Raw genomic sequence first — 25,388 nt, 5'->3', positions numbered from 1 at the left:
GTAAATCAGTACATCTGAAAATTCATGAATAACAATAATAATTATATTTTTGCATTAAAAATATCATTTGGGTTAAAGAGCTTCTACATATTGGTGTATTAACCATTGCAGAAACATAAAAAATGATTTTGGTAATTACCAATGTTGTTAATTTAGGGCAGCTGTGGCATAAATCTTACTTTGGGTGGTGGTCTAATAAATTTGTCAAGCACTGTATATTTAGTGAAGCATCTAGTTGACAGATAAATAATTGGATTTTTCTCCCAATCTAAGATCAATAATTCAATACTAAAGTTGACTCCTAAGGTGTTACTTGATGCTCCCAGAATAAAGCTTTTGTGGATATTCAAGATGAACTTGGCATACCTGACTGATTGTCGGCCATCTTGGTTTGAAGAAGAAATATACTTGCACATACAATGGCTTGTAGTGATGAGCGTTTTTGACTGAGGCAGTTCAAAGAGCTGTCTCTTTTATGTGAACGATAAGAGTCTGGATCCAGTTTGAGAGACGTTTTACATCAATAGAACTATGATTATTATTTTTATATAGATTGTGTGTCTGTGTGATACTTGATTGATTAGTGGGGATAATCTTTTATCATCTACCACAGGCACATCATGCATTAAGGACTCGTGTTTGATGGTGTAACATTGATTATTTTTTGTCAGGTGTCATACATCCAAGCCAATGAGCAGATTTCATCTGACCCACAAGGTGTTTTGGGGAGACTGTAAATTTTGAAAAATAATTACATGATATTCTCATCAGTTTTAAAAACTGAACATAGTTGGAGTAGTTGGGGAGTGTCAATGACTGTCTTCTGGACATCTGTCAAGTCTGCAGTCTTCCCCATGATTGTGTAGCCTTCTGACCCAGACTGAGAGACCATCTAAAGGCTCAGGAAACCTTTGCAGGTGTTTGGAGTTAATTAGCTGATTAGGGTGTGACACCATGACTTTACGATATTGACCTTTTTCACAATATTCTAATTTTCTGAGACGCTGTATTTTGGGTTTTCATTATCTGTAGGCCATAATCATCAACATTCAAGAAATAAAGGCTTGACATATTTTACTCTATGTGTAATTACTCGATATAATATATGGGTTTCACTTTCTGAAATGAGTGACAAAAATATTGAACTTTTCATGATATTCTAATTTTTTGAGATGTACCTATATATATATATATATATATATATATATATATATATATATATATATATATATATATATATGCACTATTTTTGGTTCTATAATCTAAAGTTAATATATTTTCTTCTATTATTATTATTATCAAAAATTGTACATTGTCTTGGAACTTAAACCAATTTCCAAGCATATAAATCCATTTAATTAAATTGAACTGAGTTGTACCTCAACTGAGAGAGAGAGCAAAATGATGGAGCTTCAACAAGTTAGAGAACTGCCAGTCTACCAGTTAATCTACCAGTCCTACTCTTCTGACAGCAGGACTTCTAATCAGCAGAGATAGGAAACAGAGGACTTACATAATATCATTAAGAGTTATTACTCCTTCAAGTTAAAAAAAAACTTGAAGAAAGGATTTGTGAATAATTTGGTAAAACAGTGATAAAGGTAAGCTTAAACTAAAAAATGCTGAAACTCACATACTGTTGTGAAATTGGAATTTTGAAATATTTTTGCATTAAAAAATGCTTTCAATATAACAAAATGGTTGCTGTTTAATTTTCTGCCATTAGGCTGATGATTATGAAATCCTTTCTGTTGCACTTTTAGTTTTATTTTTCTTTTTTAAATCAAGTGATATGTTTGATTGTTTTATTGTGCCATGTGTCATTGTGTTATCAACAGTACTCCCAACAATAAAACATCCTGACATTTTTTTTGAGGCTTTTAGAGACAAAAGAAGAAGCAGTAAGCTAATATTTAAAATTTGATATCTGTCCCCTCCTGTAGGCTCCCACAGCATCAGTGTTCCATAACCACAACAATTTTAAACACTTTTCATTTATCAAAGATATTCTTTACTCACTATAAAAGGCACTATGGAAAAGAATAGAAAATCAATCGTTCATTCGTTTATTCGTTCCTGAGTTCACGGAAAATAAATTAATACATTGCAATACGGTAACACAACCACAAGATGTCGCCCTTTCTTACAGTGGGTGGATGAATCTAACCTGTGGGGGGCAGCATTACATTTTCTGATGTACAGCCTGCCGGATTTCCATTCCGAGAAGAAGAAGATAAACAACATGGCGTCCGACAGTGATAGCGAAGAGGATTTTGTGACTTATGGGACTCCATTGGAACCTCTGGAAGAAGGTGGAGGCTTTTTGAAACCCTCTTTATTCTGCCGTTTTGAACTATAAACGTTTGCGTTATTTTCCGAGTTGCTAAATAAACGACAGCGTCTCCAGCGACCACTAATATGAAGCTATGCTAGCTGAGAAGCTAGCTAGCTTTCAACAACCAACCAGAGTCACGTTTGATAATTTTGCTGTTTTTGTGCAGCATTATCGTCTGAACAGACATCTCAGTTAATTTCCACTTCAGATCATCACTAAATCTACACTCTGCACTTGATAAATCGGCACACAAGAGTTCCTCAGACCAGATATTCCCTGTCTAATGTTAAATCTTATCATGGCTTATCAAGGTTGTTGAATGTGAAGGAAGAGCATCGAGCATCTAAAGTTTCTGTAACAGTCGATGTTGATGTCTGTCTGTGTTTGTGCTGTTCAAGGATGTTGTGTCAGTGCTGTGTTACGTAAATCCTCTGAGATACGTTTAATGTGCGTGGGGAAAATGTTTTTTTCCCATGGTCATTGAACTGATCAGTGTTTACATGAATCTGGAAAAGGACCAGTTCATACTGAAGCATTGCTTTGATATATTTCCATATGCTCTGTTCTTTTAATACTTTATCAGCGTTCTTCTTATCGTAGTGCTAAAGCTTACAGTGTGTATGGTTGTGGTACTTTACCATTAATTTGTGTTTTAATTCTGTATTTTGGTAAACTTGAATGTTATAAAAAATAATACAATAATTCAAATTAAGTTGATTGGACTGGATAGGAAATAAATTAAATGTCACAAACATGTCATTGTAGTTATTGATGAATCCATTAAGTCAGTTATCAATAGCAGGATGTTAACCAAAGTGTTGATCAGTCTGTTAATTGTCCTTATTTATATGTGAAATATTTCACACACTGATGAAGGTATTTATTTACATTTTGTTGATATTTTGTAGATGAGCCACTAAAGAAACCTGTTCCACTGCACGATCAGACGGTGAAGGACGAGAAGGGGCGATATCAGAGGTTTCATGGAGCATTCACTGGAGGATTTTCAGCCGGTTATTTTAACACAGTTGGCACAAAGGAAGGTCAGTATTTTATCACAGCCTCTCACCAGTTCTTCCTGACTGTAGCTGTGGTAGTCAAGTGCCCTCAGATTTACCAGCTGGAAACCAGTGTTAGTTTTGTCCACTGAACCTGTGACCCATCATTTAAATGGTTGATATTACATTAAAATTAGTGTTGTACATTTTTATTAATCAACATTTGGGTTGATGAAATTATTTCAAAGAAAATAAACACATTGACTGAAAGTAAAGAATAAAATGTAAGGACTTTTTATTGGCTAAAATATTTTTGAGTTTTTTGTTGAGTAGAACTATAAAGAGTGAAAATGAATCAAATATGACTAAAGCTAAAAGGTGTCAAGTCCAAAGACTAAATAAAAAAATGTAAATGCTGGAAAACCATGTGAATACATTTTGATTTTGGGTCAAAGATAAAATTTTTACTACCCTATAAGATGCCCCCTGTCAGTCTATTATTACATTCTCTTTGATTTTTTTTTTTTTTGTTTATGTAAATTAAGCACTTCCCTACTTTGGTGCAACACATAATTTGGATTTTTGGAGCTCTGTAGTGTGCGGGAAGTTTTTCTGTTCATTCTTTGTCACTTTTTGGCTCGGCATCTGCCCTACTAGGTTAAATGTGGGTGTGAGACCTTTCTCCCATCTTTCTGAAAAACTGCACATAACTCAGCCCTCAAATATTTTTTCTCAGCCTGTGAAGCTGTTAGAGACATAAAATTAAAGCTCAGTTGAAAGCTTAAACCCTTGCCTTTAATGGTAAATAACTACAGTTGCACAAAAATCCCATAACATTTTAAAAACCATCAGTCATTCAAAGTAATCAACATCCTCCTCTTTAAAACATGCCATTCATGCACTGAGCTTTGGCGAGTGTCATCATCTGGGATGTCGTCAGATTCATTGTTTTCAGCGTCTAAATTCTGCTCTACTGTAGTCTGCCTCAATATCACCCCCCTTACTCAAGTTTTCAGCCGTCATCTGGGTCACTGCTCAACTATTTTTTTTTTTTTTCATCCATCACATTATCAGGAATGAGGCAAATGGTTAAAACCAAAAATATTTTTATCTCATCTGCCTGCCAAACATGCATTTTAGCAAACCATGTTGTACTTTGTTTGTTGCATGTCTTAAAAACAATGAGAACATTAACAAAAAACGTTCCACCAGTTCTGGACACATATTGTCACATATTGTCACACATATGTCCAGTTGCACCCTTTGGACATAAATTTGGATAACCATGACCTTCATAAAAGAGAATACCCAGACATCAGGTCTAGACCTACTTTTGGCAAAATAGTCCTGCCCTAAAACTGGAAAATTTATTTTCATGTATTTTCTTAAATGAAAAGGTGGAAGACATAAAATCAGTGCTACATAGTCAGAGGATTTCAGAAAAAGGGCTAAGTTGGTCATGGCCAACCAAAGGCTTAAAATACTTAAACAACCAGAATGCACCTGGCTTCTTGTCTTCCATGGTTGTTCCTAGGCTGTTTCATATTGAACAGGGATGACGCGCTTCAGGTGGGTCCTTTAACGAAGGTACAAAGCAGGTCTCATGTTCTGACCTCTCTTTGAACTTTAATGTGCCTGGACCATGTGAAGTTGATAAATCTAGAAGCCTTGGGTTTATTTTAAAATGCTGACTTCAAATAAATGAAAACTTCTAGCCTCTCATCTCTCAAACTTCACTATGAATACATCTTGAATGTTTTCTGAACCTATAAGGTTACGAACGACGGACACTAGATTTATGAGCATTTAATCCAACAGATGCACAGATCAACGCTTTAAAAAATCAACATCAGGAGCATGTTGTCCTGCTGCGATTGCTTCTATAATGTGTAGTTATTTATTCAATCAATGAGCTATCCAAACAAAACCAGGAGAGGTATACAGACTAAGAGCGACAGCCACACAAACTGTGAAATATTTAAACTTAGGGTTGTATGATATTAGATTTTTGTCGGGATCTTATTAGCCAGTATTTGCAAATAAAGTTTTTTGGATGACTTTCAGACTGCAACCTACACTTCCACATGTTTTTTCTGTGCCAGCCTTGTGTTCTTGGAGGAAGTGTGTAGGGGAGCAGGTAGCTGCTGAACTACAGCTGGAGCTGGGTAGAACTGTCCGTGCAGCTGTGATAACTTTGCAAGGATGGAAACTGATTTAATGCTGCACCATTTTCATCACGACAGCCAGCTTTCATTGCATCTAAACACCACCCTTCTTCTCTCTACCCTCACCTGCTCTCTTTTTTTTTAATCCAAGCCAAAAGAAACACCCCAGACCTGTATTTCTTGTTTAGTTCTTTCATTTTGTATATTTTCTTGTTCATCTCATGCTGATTAATGTTGTATGGTGGACTTTTATGTCTTGTAAAGACAGCTAATGATGATAAGTGATTTATGAATTAAATCTATTGTTGTTATTTTATTGTAATATTCAATTGTTTTTGATTTGGTATTGTTTTGTCTGTCTTCAGGCTGGGCCCCATCAACGTTTGTTTCATCTAGGCAACAGAAGGCTGAGAAACATCATGCCAGACCAGAGGATTTCATGGATGAGGAGGTACAGCCATCCTGAGGGGGAGTTCATTCTTACATTGGTTAATTATTGGATTTCATAAGGCCGGTTTACAACAAAAGCTGTCTAAATTATTTTCATGTAGAGCATGTTCAGAATTCATTTCAACTTAAAAAGAATGACATTTTAAAAAAAAAATGACCTCTGTTTTTTCTGAGTCCTGTGCCAGTTTTTGTTTTCAGATCCCTCAAGGTCTTCCAAAAAGGATTAGTGACACTTTTGAATCAATCTGCCAGTCAGTCTGCATATATAAAGCACCAATTAAAAACCAAAGGTATCTCAAGATACTTTACAAACAGGGCAGGTCTCAATCTGTACTCTTTGAAAAAGGGAAGTATAAAGTGTAGAAAGATAGAGCTGCAAGTTTGAGAAAGAAAGAGGTTGGTCTGGATAGCAGTAAAATTAGCAGAACCACACAAGTGAATACAATAAATGTATGGCCCTTGTGACCATAAATGCACCTTCCATTTTATAGGATAGGGCTTTAATGTCAGCAGTTGTGGTAGCAGTATGTGAAGAATTTTCAGTGGTAGCCATGGTTGATCAAAAACTGAACATCGTAATAATAGCATATACAGCTAAGATGCAGTATTAATTTTGTGGACTAGAGTTGTTTGTTGACTACCTTTTTTCCATGAGAAAGACTAGACTAAGATTAACCAAAATAGATCTTTGATGACTAAAGGCCGGTTCAGACTACATGATTTTTTTGGTCGTTCACAATGGCACCATGTCAGACAATGTGACCAAAATCTTGTCCTGTCTTGGCCGACAGCCTGGCCACACTACAAGAATGATCCTGGCAGCTCACTGTATGCTGACGTCACCACTGTCTCTGTGACTGAGGCCCTGTTTACACGACAGCATTTTCGTTTTGGCTGTCCGTTTACACGGTAACGGTGTTTTGGTGCCTGAAAATGGAACTTTTTGGAAACGGGCTCCAGAGTGGAAGTTTTTCAAAACGCCCCCGTCTCCGTGTAAACAGGGAAACTGGCACTTTCTGACTACGGACATGCACACTGTGGCTGCAGTAAATATCCATGCGTGAGTAGGCTTATCACGCATGCGCGGATGGGAAGCCCAAAACAAAACAAAGGTGGCCGACACTAGTGTACTGTTCGTGCTCCTCACTCTTGAATATAACTGTGCTTCTCCAACAAAGTGTTGATTTATTTCACCATGACTTGGATCAGCGGAGACGTATTTCGTGCCTGCACCAGATTCTTACTCGACCCGTACGCTGTCGAAGGGCAGCCCGAAGGCGATATTGGACATTGCAAAATCACACCACCATCCACAGGCCTGGCATGTATGCTACATCATTTTTGGTGTTACCTGCAGTCTTGTGTGAACGGAGATCATTTTGAAAACGTTGCCGTCTGAATGTGGAATTTTTTGGAAACGAAAAAAGGAAAACAAAGCAAAACGTTGTTGTGTAAACGGGCCTGAAAGCGAGTTCACAGGTTGTTGGGGGCAGGTCAAAGAGTGTCAGTCTCTCTACAACAGAAGCGCTTTGTGTGATTGTACGATCTTTTGCTCAAAAAAGGAAAATAAGACACAATTATTGATTGGATTATGGATAGTAAGAATGGATGTATCAAGAGGAGGACCATATGGACTGGCTCTCCTCCAGATAGAACTTAAGGTATGCAGGTGATAATGTGAATAAAATAAAATTCACATAGTTTTAGGAAATAAAAGGGGATAAAAAGCGATAAATCTTGTAAATGATGATGCAAAGATAAGGAGCAAACACGCCTGTTGGTAGATGTCAGGATTCACGTCTTTGACATCAGGTCAGGGTGTCAAACCAGACGACGATGTAAGAGAAAAATCTGACATGCTAGTCCTCTTGAATCGTGGTTGTGGGGCATCTCGGATATGTCACACTACAAGACCGTTTGTAGTTCCTGATGCTCAAAACCAGGCCCGAGTTTTGATGATGAGCTTTGACGTTGCAGTGGGGCTTCTGTCTAAATTCGTGTAGTTTTAGCCGGCCTTAAAACTGAAAAAAGTAAGTTTAGTTTTTGCCAAGAGGACTAAAACTAGACCAAAATGCAATTTAGTTTTTGTCAGACATTCAAAATTCATGATATTTTTCCACTGTGCATAAATCTGTAAAAACACAAAGCATCTGTAGCTATTCTGCCTCTCAGCTGTAGAAAGCAGGGACCCCAGGTTTAGAAGTGTGCATAGAACACACTACCATGATTTGGTACCAGATTAAGGCAAAAGAATAAATGCTTGGACTATAGATGAAGACTAAAATGTGAGGACTTTTATGGACTGAAACTAGACTAGAATGTTTTGTAGTTTTTGTTGACTAAAACTGGACTAAAACTAAAAAGGGTAGAAATGACTAAAATTAGGGCTGGGCAATTAATCGAAAATTAGATTAAATCACAATTTGGACTGCTACAATCTTCAAATCGCAGAAGGTGCAATATTTCTTTAACCTGAAATTTGTGTCAAACTACCAGTTTAAGACTTTTTATTTGCAGCAGAGATGTTATGCATTACATATCATGCAAACATTCTAGTGGCATATTTTTAAAATAGTGTACCAAAAAAATTCAGTTTTCTTCATTTTTTGTTTTTTTCCTGTTAGATATAAAAAAGCGCATTCCCTTTAATACAACTGCTCACATCCCATTCGAAAAATTTATTAAAATCATCATAATTAGATATTTTAAAAAACTTTTCAGCCCTAGTTTAACCTAATATTGTGCTGGTTGTAGTATAGAATGAATTATTGCTTTTTTTTGTAAGAAAAATGCACAAGATGAGGAATGTAAGAAATAATCGCATAGTAAATCGCAATCCCAATATATGGTCATAACAATCGCAACTAGATTATTTTCCCAAATCGTTCAGCCCTAACTAAAATGTGACCAAAACTAAAAGGCATTTAATCTAAAGACAGAGACTGAAACTAAGATTAGAAATAGCTGTCAAAATAAACACTGCTAAGATGATATTGAAATGCAGAGGACCGATATTGATGATTACAGCTTTTTAAGTAGAGTCATTCTCAGATTAAGTTTCTTGTCATTTCTTAAAATGGACAACTGAAGAAAGACTCAGTTGACCATAGTCAATTCTTTAACCCTTTAGAAGAGGTCGTTGTTTTCCTGCCAGAGTTTGAGTTTAAATTATTTCATTAAAGCCTTCAAAATAAGAAAAGCTTAAACACTGTGATGATTACATTTCTTTGTTGTGTTTGTGTGTCAGGACTTTAGCGAGCATGGCATCGCTCCCAGAGAGATCACCACCAGTCAGGAGTTTTCGTCCAGTCGCAGAGATGCGGTCAGAGAGAAGGCAAGGGCTGTTAATGCTCAGGTGGCCTTGATTCCTGGAGACACTCTGCTGGAGGAGTTGATAGCACCTGCCAGGTAACTATAGAAAACCAGGATCCATTGCAGTATCTGATTCAGCTGAACTGTTATCATGTGCAGTCTGAATAAGTATGTGCTAGAATTTATCTATATGACAGAGAAAACTCGAGTCTCCTCCTCTCATTTTGTTTCCCAGGTCATCCATTGGGGTGGAGCTGCTGAGGAAGATGGGCTGGAAGGAGGGTCAGGGTGTTGGGCCTCGGGTAAAGAGGAAAGCTCACCGACAGCGGACTGGTATGTTTGAAACTTCAGTTTATAGCTACTGCTTTTGCTGACTCAGGGATGGATGTAAAATATGTCTTGTGTTCTTTTTTCTTCAGTTCCAGTGTGTTTGTGTATAGAAACTCACAAACAAATCCTCAATACTAGGAGTGAAATGGTATTTGTGTTTGTTCAGGGGTCACAGTTTGGTTCAAGTGCCACTTGACAAATACATCTGAATTCTTTGTACAGTCTAGTTCTTTGGTTTATTTATTTATTTATTTGGTTTTCCGAATCCTTCCTCCCTCTGCTAACATTTCAAAAACTCTTTGTGTCGTCACCCTCTTTTCTTGTATCATGAGTCTTTTATTTTGAATGGTGTTTTCCCTCCTCCTTGCAGATGGAGTTTCCAGAGTTTATGGCTGTGCACTGCCCCCTACAGGATCGGAGGACTCAGAGGTTGGTGAGACTTTGAACTTTTGATAAGTTTCCTCTTCCGTCACAAAAAGGATTCACTATTTAACGAAAATATGAAATCTGGACCTAGAATTCCTCTCCCATGAGTTCATGAATATCAATAAATTGACGAAATGTTTTAAATGATGTTTAGTTAATTGTTTGAAGTTTCTTTTGGCACAATATTACTGCCTATGCACATTGTAATTTCTTGTTTTACTTAGAAAAATACAGTGCCTTTATTTTAAGTTGCCACTTTTCTCTACCTGTGCTTAGAAGGAGTTATAGAGCTTCCTGAGATAATATCCTGTTACTTCCTTTCTCTAACCACCAGGACGATGATGATGACGAAGAATTTGCTCCAGAGAATGTCACCTTTGCACCAAAGGATGTGACTCCAGTGGACTTCAATCCTAAAGTGGGGGTTCAGGGCCTGGGGTACCGTGGTCTGGACCCAGGCCTAGCCCTGCTGGGCAGAGGAAGTGCTGAACACATCGACCTGTTCAGTCCGTATTCTGAGAAGAGGAGTCGGCTGATTGGAGAAGCACAGAGGGGATCTCGGAGAGGAGGTGTGGCTGGACAGGTGGGCTAGATTAAGCTTTAATCACAGATAGGTCGGTCTGATCCTCCTCCAGTCAGTCATGGAGGAAGTTATTCACGCCTTTATTTTTTCTGTTTTAATTACTGCAACTCTCTTTCTCTGGTATTAGTCAAAATCACTCTCTTGCCTCCAACTGGTTGAAAATGCAGCAGCTAGGCTTCTTACTGGTTTTAAACAACAACCTCACATCACTCTGATTTTAGTGTCTTACATTTTGCTTCCTTTTAGAATCGGTTTTAAGATTTTACTCATTACGTTTAAAGTACTAGGCCTCGCTCCAAACTATATAACAGAATTATAGACTCCATATGAGCCAGCCTGCAGCGTCTGATCTTCAAGTGGGGGCCCCCTGGTCATTCCAAAGTCGAGGCTTAGAACCAAAGCTGACTAAACGTTTTCAATCAGGGCTTTTTGACTTTGGGACTTTCCTGTGGAGATTAAGCATGAAGAATCAGTGACAACCTCTTAAAACTCAATTTTTAGACTTGCCTTTTATGTCATCGTCTTCTTATTTGTTTTTTTCTTGTTTTTTTTCAACCTTCCTTTTAATTCTTTAGAAAATTTCTATTCCTCTTAATCTTTTATTTGCTCGTTTCCCCCAAAATCCACATTTGATTTCAAAACCCGTATGGTTATTTTAATCGTTAATGCCTTCCCTCTCTTTAAAACCTGTCTCTCTTTTATTTGTTTCTTTCTTCATACTTTTGCTATTTTATTTCTTCACTCTTATTCCTTTAATGGAGTTTTATGTTATTCTGATCTTTTTCCTTTATGTATGTGTTACTGGTTCTCATTCAGTTTCTCTTATCACATTTTACTGCTTCACCTTCCTTCTGTTGTTTTTATCTTTTGTTGTTTTTATGCATTTTTGTTTTTTTTAATTGCTTAAATTTTGTCCTCTCAGTTTAAACCTGTGTATCTGGGTTCCTGCAGTGCTGGGTTTCTGTGGTTCATATTATACTTAGGATGTCGTGTGATAGATGCATTTTAGCGATGTCTAAGGTTGCATGGTATCTATGATGCAGTCAGTTTATCATCTTTGTCAGATTTTTTGTTATTATCTGATGGAAGGAGATTTTTTTTGTTGTAATTTGTGTTACTGTTTGTGACTTCTGACCTGCAGGCGTTTGGGATTGGGGCCCTTGAAGATGATGATGATGAAGATGTTTACCATAGAGACTCCATGTCCAAATACGACATGGTGCTGGGAGGAGAGGAGCCTGGAGACAGCCTGTATGGCTGGACAGCTCCACAGGAGTATAAGAAGAAAAGAGGTAATGTACCTTGAAAACGACCCAGAGATTCCAAAACTTCCCAGAGTTTGTTGATTTTAGTTCAACAGGCTAAAGAAAACTGAGATTTAGACACAGAAGATCTTTAGCAAGTGCTATAACTAATAGATTTGTTGGATAATTGATATTTTCCCAGTATTCCCCATATGCAGAAAATACAGCGGAGCATGGCAGCTATAATGTAGAATAATTTAAGATGTAGAGGTTAGAAAAGAGCTGAAATAATATATTCTTAAGGCAGTCATGTATAGGTTCCTTCACCTTAAAAACGAACATTTACTCAGACAAAGACAGTAAGTGGTCTAAGACAAAGAAATGATCAGAATGAGAAGTATCTACAAACCAATGCTTTTGCACACCTAATGAACCACTACAATGTAGTTTCTCTGGAGGAATACTTCTTTACAACTACCTTTGAAAAATATCCCAAAAAAGATAACACTTGAACTTTCTCTGCTACAGAAAAAAACAAAGATGCTTCATACCTCGGCAAAATTCTGGAGGGATTTACTCTGGCCCAGAAACCAGCAGAAGAAAAAACTGTAAGCAACTCTAACGTCCGTTCATCACTCACTGAAAAATAAACTCTTTCACTAACTTGATCATCTCCATCTGTAGATCTTCCCTCCCCCTGATCTGCCCCGGGACTATCGTCCTATCCATCGTTTCCGTCCACCCGTAGATATAAGGCATCTTTCAGGAGTCAGCCCTGCTCTGGCTGAGGCTCTGAGGACCTCCAGGGGCCACATGGTCAAAGAAGAGCCTGAGCAAGGACGTCACCAATTGGACTCCAGCCACCGGAGGGCGCTGCTGGGAGAAGACGCTCTTCAAGGTGAGACTCATTTATCATAACTGGCGGTTTAAACGATGATAGAAAACGAGGACAAACTTACTTGACAAGCCTTCTGTGAAGATAAAATATAATGTTGTGCAATAAATATAAATAGATGGAATGTCTAGTTTACCAGAAATGTGAGGAGTCTATTTTATATGATAAGTATTCTGATGGATTTTTTAATTTGAGCTATTCACCAAAAAATCAACTTTTCCCTCTTATTTTCTGAATCTGGATCAGGTCCCAGTTCAGTTATGGAGCTGCTAAGGCCTGAAGACAGGGAGCGACTGCAAAACCTCCGAAACTCCTCCACTGTACCCGCTACCAAAGCCCCCACCCCTCTTTCCCATGATACCTTGCAGTCAGCCACGACATTGGCGGGGTCACAGGCAGCGAAGGTAGCTGGCTGCTGCAGCGTCCAGCAGCAACAGGAGGCTCTGGCAGCATGGAAAGGAGTCCAGTCCACATCACAGACCTTCAGACCGTTTGAGAAGAACCCCAGCAAACAGGCACGCTATGAGATGTACCTGAATCACCTGAAACAGGGAGACAAAGGTACATTCACCTTTATGCACACATTTTCTTCAGGACTTAGCGGTTTTACTAACATTGTTAAGTCTTTGAAGGCCACAGACTACGTTTGTGCCATTTTCTTCTGCAGTTCTGGTTTTCACCTCTTAACCACGCACTGGACGATGTTGCTGTCTGTTTTAAAAGATCTTACTTAGCTGCATTGAATCTATGCCATAGGGACCTGCGTTTGTTTATTGGTGCTTTGGTGTGCCAACATTGCTCTGCAATATTAGTTCCTGGTTCTGCCGTTGCCTTTCCTGCTTGTTTGTTTACAGAAAAACTATGGCAACTGAACACAAACATATTCTGCTGGAGTAAGAGCTGATAAAAATTGAGCAGCAGTTGATTTACTTCTAAAAAGAGAATAATGGAGATGAGGTGGAAAGTAGAGCAGCCAACTCAGGATGCCAGCAAGTGGAGTCAACAAGTTGTGTAGCCTTCTGCACCCATTTATCTCACACCAGTGTATAGTGTAGACATTACTCAGAGACCTGCAGTCATCCTTTGCTACCCAGTGGACCAGTCTGCATTATTTCAAAGTATAGTTACATAACTGAGGAGGTGCACCGAGTCTATGTGCATATGCCCCTGCTTTGGGTTCAGGGCTACAAAGGTGTATGGTGTTTTTACAGCATAGATTCTATACAGAAGTATAAATCAGGCTAAGCCTTTTTCATATTTGCTGTGCAAAAGGAAGTCGTTCATCCTTTGCTTCATCATGATGTATTTTTGTGGCATTATTGCATCAGTTGACCAAATAAAACAGAAGGATAATGCATCAGTAGAAAGAGGGGTGTGTGATTGGATGATCTTAGATGGTAAAGAATTAGAATTAATCAGCGATCTGCTAAAGCTGAGAGATCAGGAGAATGGCGTTCTATATGACTACCTCTACCTTTGCTAACCCCCTCCCCTTCTGCTTCATCGGCTGGATTAATAGCTGAAAATGAAACTGAAACTTAAGATTACGTCCTTTTAAGGACTCTAACTGGCCCATATAGAGCTGCTTTGGGTTTTTCTAAACTGTCAGCGTGCAAGGAACAGTTATTTTGACAATCTGCACAAAGTTTGCTAACGTTTTAATGATCTTTAATGACGTGAGAGACCAGACACACCTCAAACACACCACAGTCTCCATTACACGACTGTGTTAGAGAGAGTTAGGCAGATCTAGTCCTGTTATTGTTACAGTCGGTATTTCTACTCTCATAGTGTTAAGTGTTAAATTTTAAGCAATATAAAGAAACTTCCAAAAATTCTAAAATGCCTTTGTAACCTGCTACAACATATCTCAGAAAGTGTGCACCCATTGCGCTGAAATATTTTTTCATAATTCCACAGTCAGATTGGTTTTGGATCCAATTTGTTTGTTTCTTCACAAAATTTGATTTTAAAAAATCAAGATATGTATTTTTATTTAAAGAAATCCTTGATATATTATCATTATTTTCAATATTTATTGACTCCTATAATCTTTCACTTCAGTAGCACAGATTCTGTTTGAAATTACTCTCAAGAAAAACATGTCAAAATATGCATTCAAGAGCTGGATCTAAATGTAAACGTTTCCTCTGTGTGTTTAAGATGCCCTGGAGCAGAGTTTGGACCCGGCGGCAACAGAGTGGGAACGCAGCCGGGAGAGGGAGGAGTTTGTCCGAGCCTCCATCTTGTACAGACCCAGCTCTTCTACCCTCTCTTCTCGCTTCACCCGTGGTAAACAAGAGGAGGACGATGACAGCGTGGAGGTCAACATGGATGAGGAAGTAGGGGAAAAATTCAGATGATTTATTTGATGCTAATTCATTTGGTTTGTTAATAGATGATGTTCTAAAACACATTCAAACGGATGGTCTCATGTAAAAGTGGACAACTCTGATTTGAAATTTCCGACTATGGTTTAACTTTATCCTGCTGAATTTTCTCCCTTGAATCAGAGGAGTTTCTTTGGAAATCAAAGATATTTATTTTTTTTGTCAGGGTAATGTGGAGGACAAACAAGCAGCTGCAAAGATGAAGATGTTTGGAAAACTAACCAGAGAGACTTTTGAGTGGCATCCTGACAAACTGCTCTGCAAGAGATTCAACGTTCCCGACCCTTACCCCGGGTACATTTAAAAAATATGGATGTTATTATTAAGTGTAATCTCTGATCCCAGCTGGAAGCCTTGTTGTAGTTTAATGAATTGTTCTGACTTGCTTCTGTTTTGTATTTTGCCTGTAATTTGATAAAAAAAAACTAAAAAACAAAGGGTAACTGACAGTTATTGGTCTCACAGGTCCAGTACTACAGGTCTGCTAAAGGTGAAGAGAGACAAATTTTCAGTTTTCAACTTCCTGACTGTGGCCGATAGCAGGGACCTACAAGGTAGTAACTATGGTTTCTCTCTGTCTTGAGGAATTATCACTTGATTTCCATTTTTTAAAAACTGAAGTTAGGCTGCCTCCTTAAAGCTCTTAAACCAAATTCAAAGAAATGAACTCATTAGATGCTGAATCAGTCCACATTCTGTCCGTCAGATATCTGTAAATTGTTAAATAACTGCATCATTTTTCACAGAGCAGTGCAGGAGACATAGCACAGTAGGATGCACACAGTCTCAAATCCAACAAGGATATATTTAGGGACATTTATTATCTGCAGAGGTGTCTTTACTCTTAATATTTTAAAATCCAAGTCCATAGCTTAAAACCTCCTGATGAACATTTACCTTGAGGGTGAATTATGTGACCCTTATCGGTTGATCCCAGAGTTTGCAGCTGCACTGAACTAATAAAACTTAAATTAATGGTTTTTAGCCCTAAAATGTGACTCCTAAATCTGTTTTAGCAGACAAATTAAACCCTACATTGAACTGAGACACAATTATTTAATTCAGGATGACACCTTTGCTCTTTGCCCACAACTCAACACAACTGTCTGGGCCCCCATCAACCCCAGAGAATGGGCCCTCCCCAGTTTTGATTTACTGATATATCAATAACAGTGCGGCATCATGATTAGCATTAGTGCTAGCATCGTGACTAACAGTTACCTCGTTATGGAGGTGAAAAGTGTGCCAAGCTATTGTTGGGTTCTAATGTTGGAATAATTTATTTGTAATATTTTTAATCAATATCACCATTTTTTTCCATCTATTATTCCATCCATCTTTTTGCCACGTTTCATCCATTTTTGCAACTTTCCTTTTCACTTTTAAACCACTGTTGCCCATACTTGCATGTTTTTTGCTGATTTTTTGCTACTTCTTGGCCATTGCTGCAACATCTTTTTGCAACTTTTTGTCAACGTTAGCGACCTTTTGCCTGTTTTGGCCACTTTCTGCCTGTTTTCTTCCACTTTTTTTTTAAACCACCTTTTACTCATTTTTGCCCCTTTTGACCAATTTTTTCTGTTTTTCTGATTTTTGCAACTTTTTTTCCCATTTATGCCACTTTTCACTTTTAGCCCATTTGAGAACTTTTTTTTTTAAACCAATCTCTGCTCTGTTTTTCCACTTTTGGCCCATTTCTGTAACATCTGTTGCAATTCTTGCCTATTTTAGCTGCCTTTTGTCCCTTTATACCACTTTATGCCTATTTTTGCCACTTTTTCAGTTTCTGCCCATTTTTGTCACTTGTGCCCAATTTTGCAACCTTTTTAAACTTTTTTCCCTCTTTTATCCTGTTTCTGCTCTTTTTCCGTCACTTTTGTGACTATGTTGTGCCCCTTCTTGTGCCCGTTTCTGCAATGTCTTTTTGCCTACTTTAGCTGCTTTTTGCCATTTTTTGGGTCAATTTTTGCCAGTATTTGCTTTTTCTAAGCCTATTATTGCCACATATGGCATTTTTTGCCACTTTTTGTTGCTTTGAGCCCATTTATGCCACTTTTGACCTATTCCTTTTGCTGCATTTACCTTTTATTGGTTCATGTTTCACCTATTTTTACCCCTTTGAACCCTTTTTAAAAACTATTTTTAACTAATCCATGCCATTTTTTCTACTATTTTAACCCATTCTGCCACTTTTAACCTATTTATGCAATTTTACTACTATTATAACCCTTTCCTGCCACTTTTTACTCCATTGTTTCCTTTCACAGTCATTCACTACATTTCCAAAGAGTAGTCTAAGTTTCTTCTGTTTTTTTTTCTGGTATCCTGACATTTGTGCACATCATGGCCCAACTATAAAGTCTGACATTACTTTCTCATTGTTCAGTGCATCCATCCATATTGTTAACATTACTGATAAAAGGGTAATTCTGTTTTAATTAAAAGGGTTTACAATTTGAAAAAAAAAAAAAACAATATTCTACTACAGCATAAATAAATGAAATTCATGTTTTGTTGTTTTGTTTAGAGTGGTTAATATTCAGGTTAAAAATAAAATAAGGTTACCACAGCTTAACTTTGCAATGAACCATGATTTTTCTGACCTCTGTGGGCCCCCAGTTTAGCTGGGCCCCAGAAAGCTCAACCCTTTATACCCCCATATGGAGGCCTTGCCCACATCTCTTCTTTCTCTCCTTCTCCTCTTTAGCTCCTCCAAAGCCTCCAGAGTCTGGGAAGAGATCTCGATGGGACATCTCAGGCCCAAAAAAAGAGGAAGCAAAGACAGAAGACCCACTGAGTGAGCTCCTAAGCTCTGCAAGAAACCAATCTGAATCCAAACCTGAAAATGCCTCCATGTCTTCCTTACCTCTCGTCATCAGTACCAACCATCAAACTCCAGAAAACAGAGCAGAGGAGGTGAGTCCACAGTATGTGACAAAAGTCGCTGTGGATCTGAAAGGAGTGTTGGATATCTGACCTTGCTTTCTCTTTCAATTCAAGACAGCAGATCAGGAGGTGAGAAAAGAAGGTGATGCAGAGGAAGCGGAGGAGGAAGAGGAGGAGATCAGGCCTCCGATGGATCTGTTTAAGGCCATCTTTGCTGGCTCCTCTGATGAGAAGTCCTCGTCTTCATCAGAGGGAGAGAGCGAGGGTGAGGAGGAAAGTGCAGACACAAAGAAAGACCAGGTCCAAGTGCAGCCGCAGTCAATTAACCTTTTCATTACGAACTCATCCTCCTCTGTTGCCACATCCAGCACTGATTCCAGCACCACATCACGCCAATTGACAGGTAAGAATGCTAAATACAAAATAAAAACACAGAAACACTGCTGTTTTTAATGTCCCAAATACAAGCTCTATAAGCTGCATGTAGTGTTTACCACCTTATCCTAAAGACTAATTCAATAAACCAATTAAAAAGCATGGGAGACAGGAAGAAAATCTGAAGAAATAAGAAATAGTAATAATTACTTTATTTTCAAAACACTTAAAATAAATGTCAAAATGATTTCAAGCATACTTGTGCATCACAGTCTTGTTAGATCCTAGCCATCCTATCAGTTTGATACTACATAAGAATGGTTAGAATGTTGCCAGACAGCAACCATGAGGTTTAAGAGTAGAAGTTCCTACGTTATTCTTATTTTCCCCTTTTTGTTTCTTCACCAGCTGTGAGTTCAACTCAGAATCAGGCACAAGAGGAGGAGGTGTTTGGTCCGAAGCTACCCCAAGCTTCAGCTGGTCTTTGTAAGTCAACAAACATCTGAACGTTGAAGAGACAGAGCAAAAATACTCTTAAACACTTAAATTATTATCAGTAATATGAATAATAATGAGAATTTAAGTGCAGAAATAACTTTTATTGACTCACCTCTACCTGTTGCTTCCCTTCCAGCCAGAGACGTTTCCACTCCCGTTTGTTCCCAAGTCGAGGGGAAACCAAGCAAGAAAAACAAAGAGAAGAAGCACAAAAATAGGAAGCACTACAAACACAAGAAGGAAAAAAAGGTAAGAAAGGACTTATCCCTGACTATTTGGTTCATGTCTGCCGACTTAACCATCATTATTTTTCCTGTAGAAGAAGAAACCCAAGAAACACAAGAAGCACAAAGGGAAACAGCAGAAAAAGAGCAGGAAGGAGACGTCTAACAGCAGCTCAGAGGACAGTGACGAGGACAACAATGGAAGAGATGGGAAGTTGTCCCCTGAGGAGCTGCTCAGAAGGTAATGGGCTTAACAATCAGGTTATATCAAAACTTAACAAGGTCACACAGTAAAACATACTTGTGTTCCTCTCTGATGAACTACTGTAATTATTAGTTCTGTTATTTTGCTGTACTTTTCCTAAAACACTCCTTCTTTTCTCTCCTTTTCTCTCCTTTCTATCTTCTTCTTTTACTCTTACAGTGAACAATGTGTTTATATGAATATAATGATATTATCAGACTACACACAAAGAAAATCATCCAACCTTCAGTGTCACTGCTTACGTTTACAGCCAATACGGAGTGATTGCTTGAATTTAGATTTACCTCGGTAACAACTATTGAGCACATGGCACCTGAATAGTCGACTATTTGTCCTAGGGTTGTTCTGATTCCAATACCAGTATCAGAAAATCCGATACTATTTAAAATGCAGGTATTGGTATTGGCGAGTACACGAGTTTTATGCACCAATCCGAAACTGTTTGGTATAGCTTTATATTTTGCTTCGTTCATCAATTCTTCATCTAGTCAAGCTGGGAACTCTGGATGGGGAGTGAAGCAGACTATAGGCATCTGTGAGCCGCTATCTTCTATCTCTGATTTAGGAATGTCCTGAAGTAGTGTTGTGACCAAATCCCACAGCAGCGGCTCCCTAATGCCTCAGCAAGTAACTTGGGATTGCTCCCTACTCGCAAGTTTCCACTGACATTTCCCCCTCTTTCTTTTGGACCTTTGAGTGTCCACCTGAAGAAGTTCTTTCTCTTTATCCACAGAAAACAGCATGTCATCCTCACTCAAGTCAAAGTCACTTAACTGTATTTCACTGTTCGTCATGTCTTTCAAAGCCTGCGGACCCAAACAGCTGAGGCAAAAGAATGTGAAGCATAGTGACAAATACAGAGGCTTCTTATTTATGTTAAGTGATTGTACTTGTCCATCGCACAGCTTCTTTGCTGGTATCCTCTAAGCCAGTGATCATTGACTGGCAGCCCAGGGGCCACATCAGGCGCCCCACAGATTCCCATACGACCCTCTTGAGGATTGTTAAATTTAGAAAGTTTGAGAAGGAAAAGGCATACCATTGTTTTTTTTGTTTTTTTTTTTTGTTGGATTTCTTAAGATATGTTTTTGGGCTTTAGTCCTTAATTAATAGAAGAGGACAGTGGATAGAGTCAGACACAGGAATGAGAGAGTGAGGCAGAGATATGTGGGAAAGGAGCCACAGGCCGGATTTAAACCTGGGTCTTCAGCATACATGGGGCACAACTTAATCACTAGGCATCCTGCACCCCTCATAGTTTAAATAAATCTTCAACCTAACAACTTATCAAAAAGAAGCATGCAAGTATTTTAAGTTAGCATGGTAAACTCATACTTAATAGTCTTCTCTTGAATAATACTGTTTTTTTTTTTTAAATCAGTTTTCCTCATAAGGCTCATTGTAAATGAAATTTCCCTTTTTTAAGGCTCTACACAGAAGATCTGTTTCCTGCGCGTGTTTTTGTCAAATCATGACGTGGCATGTTAGTATCAAACCCAATGATAGGCGTCATGAAGGCTGCAGAAATATGTAGCCTAAATTCTTTAGTTCAGTCATCTTCCTGCTGCAGTGTACATCAAGTCAAGTCAAATTTATTTATAAAGCACCTTCAAGAAGACAGCAGTCCATCAAAGTGCTGTACATAGAATACATAAAAAGAAGCAGATAAATAGATAGATAACAATAAAAACAATAAGAATTAAAGAAAAAAAACAGTGCAATGAAACAGTAAAATTACAAAAAAAAAAAAGACTACAGTGCCTGTGATTTGCATGAGCTCATTTATGAAATGCCAGGGAGAAGAAGTGAGTCTTTAGGGAAGATTTAAAAATCTCTAGGGTCGGGGAGGTTCTAATAAGGATGGGGAGACTATTCCAGAGTCTGGGGCAACCGCTGCAAAGGCCCTGTCACCTCTAGACTTTAGTCGGGTTTTGGGGACTTCCAGCAGCATCTGGTCAGAGGACCTTAGGGCTCTGGTTGGGGAGTGGCGATGCAAGAGTTCAGACAAGTAAAGAGGGGCAAGACCATTGAGGGCTTTAAAAGTGATTAAAAGAAGTTTAAAATCAATGCAAAAGCGGACTGGGAGCCAGTGGAGGGACGCTGGTGTGATGTGGTTGCGCTTTCTCTTGCCAGAGAGGAGTTGAGCAGCAGCGTTCTGGATGAGCTGAAGGCGGTTAATAGATGACTTGTCCATGCCAATGTATAAGGAGTTACAGTAGTCTAATCTGTATGTAATAAAGGCATGGATAGTCTTTTCAAGATCAACCTGTGAGAAATAGCACTTGGTCTTTGCTAAGAGACGGAGTTGGAAAAAGCTTGTTTTCACAACGGCACTGATCTGCTTATCAAAGTTAAACTGGTTGTCAAAGATAATACCAAGGTTCCTAACAATGGACTGAACATTTGAACTCAAAGGGACCAGGATATCAGCAGAGCAGGCCGTTGTGGAGGTGTGCCCTCCAAACAGGATAATTTCCGTCTTAGATTCATTAAGTTTGAGAAAATTTGAACTCATCCATGATTTAACGTCACTGAGGCAATCGAGAAATGTCTGCACAGTGTCCTTGCCTAGCGACCTTAGCGGCATGTATATTTGGATGTCGTCCGCAAAACAATGAAAAGAAATTTTATGTTTCTGAAAGACATCCCCAAGTGGCAACATGTACAGGAGAAAAAGAATAGGACCTAGGATGGAGCCTTGAGGGACTCCACAGGTCAGCGGGGCCACATCTGAGGAAGTGTGGCCTAACCGTACAGAGAACGTTCGCTCTGCCAGGTAGGACCTGAACCAGCAGAGGGCAGAGCCTGTGATGCCTACATAGTGCTCGAGACGCTGTAGGAGAATTCCATGGTCTACAGTGTCAAAAGTGGCGGACAGGTCTAGGAGCATCAAAACGGCAGGACTACCGGAGTCAACAGCTAAAAGCAAATCATTAAAAACTTTTAGCAGGGCAGTTACCGTACTGTGTCTGGGTCTAAAGCCTGACTGAAACTTTTCATGGATGTTGTGCTGGGTTAGAAACGACTGCAGCTGGACATACACTGCTTTCTCTAAGACCTTTGATAAAAAGGGGAGCTGTGATATAGGCCTGAAATTTGATAAGTTGGAGGGATCAAGATTTTTCTTTTTGATTAAGGGTTTGACAACAGCATGCTTAAGAGCTATAGGGACATAACTGGAAATAAGACTGGTGTTGATCAGCAACAGAACATTAGCTCCAACTGAGCCGAATACTTCTCTGAGAAGACAAGGGGGAATGGTGTCTGAGGGGCAATTAGTAGGATGCAGATGCTGAACTAAATCAGAGAGTTGGGAGAGGGACAGAGGCTCAAACTGGTCAAAGGTAGCAGAGCGCAGAGAAGGAGCAATGTCTAAGGAGGGCCTGGCACCTGTGTGAGCTGGCCTGAGGGCAGCAACTTTACTGATAAAAAATTGTAAAAAGTCATTACACACAGTAGGTGTTGGTACAAGGGGAGAGACATCACTAGGATTTAAAAGAGAGTTCAAAACATTGAATAGGACCTGAAGCGTATGGCTATTGTTAGCCACTAGGGTGGAGAAGTAGGCTGTTTTAGCATCTTTGACAGCTCTCTGATAGTCGGACAGACAGCCTTGAAGAAGTTGGCGGGATACAGTGAGTCTGTCTTTTTTCCATTTCCTCTCAGCACGCCTACAGGCACGTCGAAGAGTGTGTGTTGATTCATTCAACCATGGCTGTGGAAATGCTTTTGGACGGATAGGCCTGAGAGGAGCAATACAGTCCAAGATCTCTGTACATGTGGAGTTAAAAACATTTAAAATCTCATCGGCACTGAGACCACACTTATCATCAAGCGGGGATCTACACAGAGAAGACTCATTAAAAGTAGTACGAAACTGAGCGGCAGTTAAAGGACTAATAGCGCGCCGGTGGCACACGGGGGCAGTTGGTTTATCCACTGGACATGACAGTGTCAGGGTGAACAGAACAGGCAGATGATCAGAAATACATGTGGTAGCACATGTTTCATTAATAGAGACAGATAAACCATACGATAGGATGAGATCTAAGCTATGCCCCTTTTCATGTGTTGGGCCAGATACGCACAGGATAAAATCAAAAGAATCTATCAGGCTTAAAAAGTCTCTAACTAGAGGTCGGGATTCGCAGCACACATGAATATTAAAATCACCGCAGATTAAAATATGGTTGTAATTCACCACAATCCCAGACAGAAAATCAGCAAAGTCATCTATAAAGTCTTTGTTGTACTTTGGTGGACGATATACAGCAACGCAGAGGACGGGGGAAGGCAATTTCAGTTCAAAGAGCTGAAGCTCAAAGCTGGAGTAGCTCTTCCTGGGTTGAGAAAAATAGCACTGAAGTTCGGATTTAAACACAGTGGCCATGCCGCCGCTGCTGCCCGTTGTGTGGGGCGTGCTAAAGAACGAACAATCCGGAGGAAGGAGTTCGGGGAACGGAGTATAGTCACCAGCATACACCAGATACGGGTTTCGGTCACACACATGATATCCAGTTTGCGGGTGATGAAGAAGTCATTTAAGAGAAAAGTTTTGTTCGTTACTGACCTGGCATTGAGGAGAGCCATGCAAAGGTTTCGCTCCGAGCCGGTGATGGGACTGATCTCAAAAGGCTGAAAGTCCCATTAATTTTGGGAGGAAGAACTATTTTTACAAGAATATGGTAATAAGACGAAATAGATTTTAACGTCATTTATTTTAATGTCTGGCCCCCACTGCAGACCGTTCAGACGAAGCTGGCTCTTGGGCAAATGGAGTTGATCGGCCCTTCTCTAAGCTCTCCCTTCAAAGAGGCAAAACTTAACAGAATTTGTTGTGGTTTACATAATCGATATTAACAAGAGCCTTATACTACCCTTCTTTAAAGCCTGTTTCTGTGTTTAAAATAAATGAAGCTCAGAGAGTCTGTCCTATTTGTCTTAAATCTGTTTTGAATGTTTTTTTCCTCCTAGACTTAAAAGCATCAAGTCATATCAGACCTGGTGAAGAAGCTGAAGTGTCCTCTGTGAGGAAGAAGAAACACATCAGTCGTCCCCGTCTTCTCTACTGGAAGTTGTTTTTTTTTTTTTTAACAAAGCATTTTTTAAATTTGAATAATAAAATTATTAATGGTAATTACTTGTGTTTTTTATTTCTTTTTATTCTTTGATTTTTTTTGGGTTGTTTGAACTTGTCGGGCAGTTGTAAGAGAATGAAGGGAAAAGAAGTAAGCGATGATGGTAGGATGGATCAGAAAATCAGGGAAATGGGTTCAGTTTTGAAGATTTTAGACAAAATGAAACATATCTTAATCAGAAACCAACCTGTTAACAGCCAAAATTCCCATCATAACATCCATCTATTGCCTGTTTTCTTCATATCCTCAAAAAAAAACCCCAAAGATTTACAAACTTATTAAATACTCAAGCTTTGAAATAAAGACGGTCAGGAACCTCAAATTCAAACTTCAACTATATATACGAGCTAAGATACCTCATTGTTTTTTTCTCAACTGTATTTACAACATCCTAAATGCAGCAAAATTGGATTGTCTTTTTTAAATTTGTGTTTAATTGTTTTTTTCTATACAACTACAAAGACAAACACAAAAAAATAAATAAATAAATAAATAAAAACACCCCCAAAACTCAAGTAATGTAATTAATGTCAGCCAAACCTTATTTCAACTTCAACTTTATTGTCCTCTAAGGGAAATGTGCTTTACAGTCAGGTAAAAACATAAACACAATCACAGATTCAGACACAACACCAGGGCTGGCCCAAGCTTACTTGAGACTCTAAGCAAAATTTGACTGGGGGCCCCCCAATCACCGATAATTGTTACTGATGTAGTCAATGCTAGATAATCTGCACATATACAACTAGATATCTCAGATATTGAGAGAAATTCAACTTATAACGCCATGTTATATACCTTAGTTAAACCTGAAGTGATTTGTCTCAGTAGATTCTTTCACGAGGTGTACCCATTGAGCTAGTGTCTAACTATA

General features: G+C 38.8%; 1 protein-coding gene across 1 annotated transcript; it reads left to right on the top strand.

Annotated features, from left to right (window-relative positions):
- The first annotated feature begins 2,232 nt into the window (after positions 1-2,232).
- Positions 2,233-24,494, top strand: gpatch1 (G patch domain containing 1). Its single transcript, XM_041792628.1, has 20 exons — positions 2,233-2,312; positions 3,244-3,378; positions 5,864-5,949; positions 9,196-9,356; positions 9,496-9,593; positions 9,961-10,019; positions 10,351-10,599; positions 11,741-11,891; positions 12,372-12,451; positions 12,528-12,741; positions 12,985-13,299; positions 14,902-15,080; positions 15,295-15,422; positions 15,594-15,682; positions 17,836-18,044; positions 18,129-18,417; positions 18,798-18,875; positions 19,024-19,136; positions 19,207-19,352; positions 24,351-24,494. The coding sequence occupies exons 1-20, from the start codon at positions 2,243-2,245 to the stop codon at positions 24,382-24,384; spliced, it is 2,883 nt and encodes a 960-aa protein (XP_041648562.1). The 5' UTR covers positions 2,233-2,242; the 3' UTR covers positions 24,385-24,494.
- Positions 24,495-25,388: the final 894 nt, after the last annotated feature.

The sequence above is a fragment of the Cheilinus undulatus genome, linkage group 1, assembly GCF_018320785.1.
Source record: "Cheilinus undulatus linkage group 1, ASM1832078v1, whole genome shotgun sequence".
Taxonomy (NCBI): domain Eukaryota; kingdom Metazoa; phylum Chordata; class Actinopteri; order Labriformes; family Labridae; genus Cheilinus; species Cheilinus undulatus.
This window is presented reverse-complemented; position numbering and strand designations above follow the sequence as displayed.

Bases quoted from the DNA above. Each gene is read 5' to 3' on its own strand.
- gpatch1 (XM_041792628.1), top strand. From the start codon at position 2,243: ATGGCGTCCGACAGTGATAGCGAAGAGGATTTTGTGACTTATGGGACT. The intron at 11,892-12,371 runs GTAATGTACCTT...TCTCTGCTACAG, and splicing joins GGAGTATAAGAAGAAAAGAG to AAAAAAACAAAGATGCTTCA. The intron at 18,418-18,797 runs GTAAGAATGCTA...TTTCTTCACCAG, and splicing joins CACATCACGCCAATTGACAG to CTGTGAGTTCAACTCAGAAT.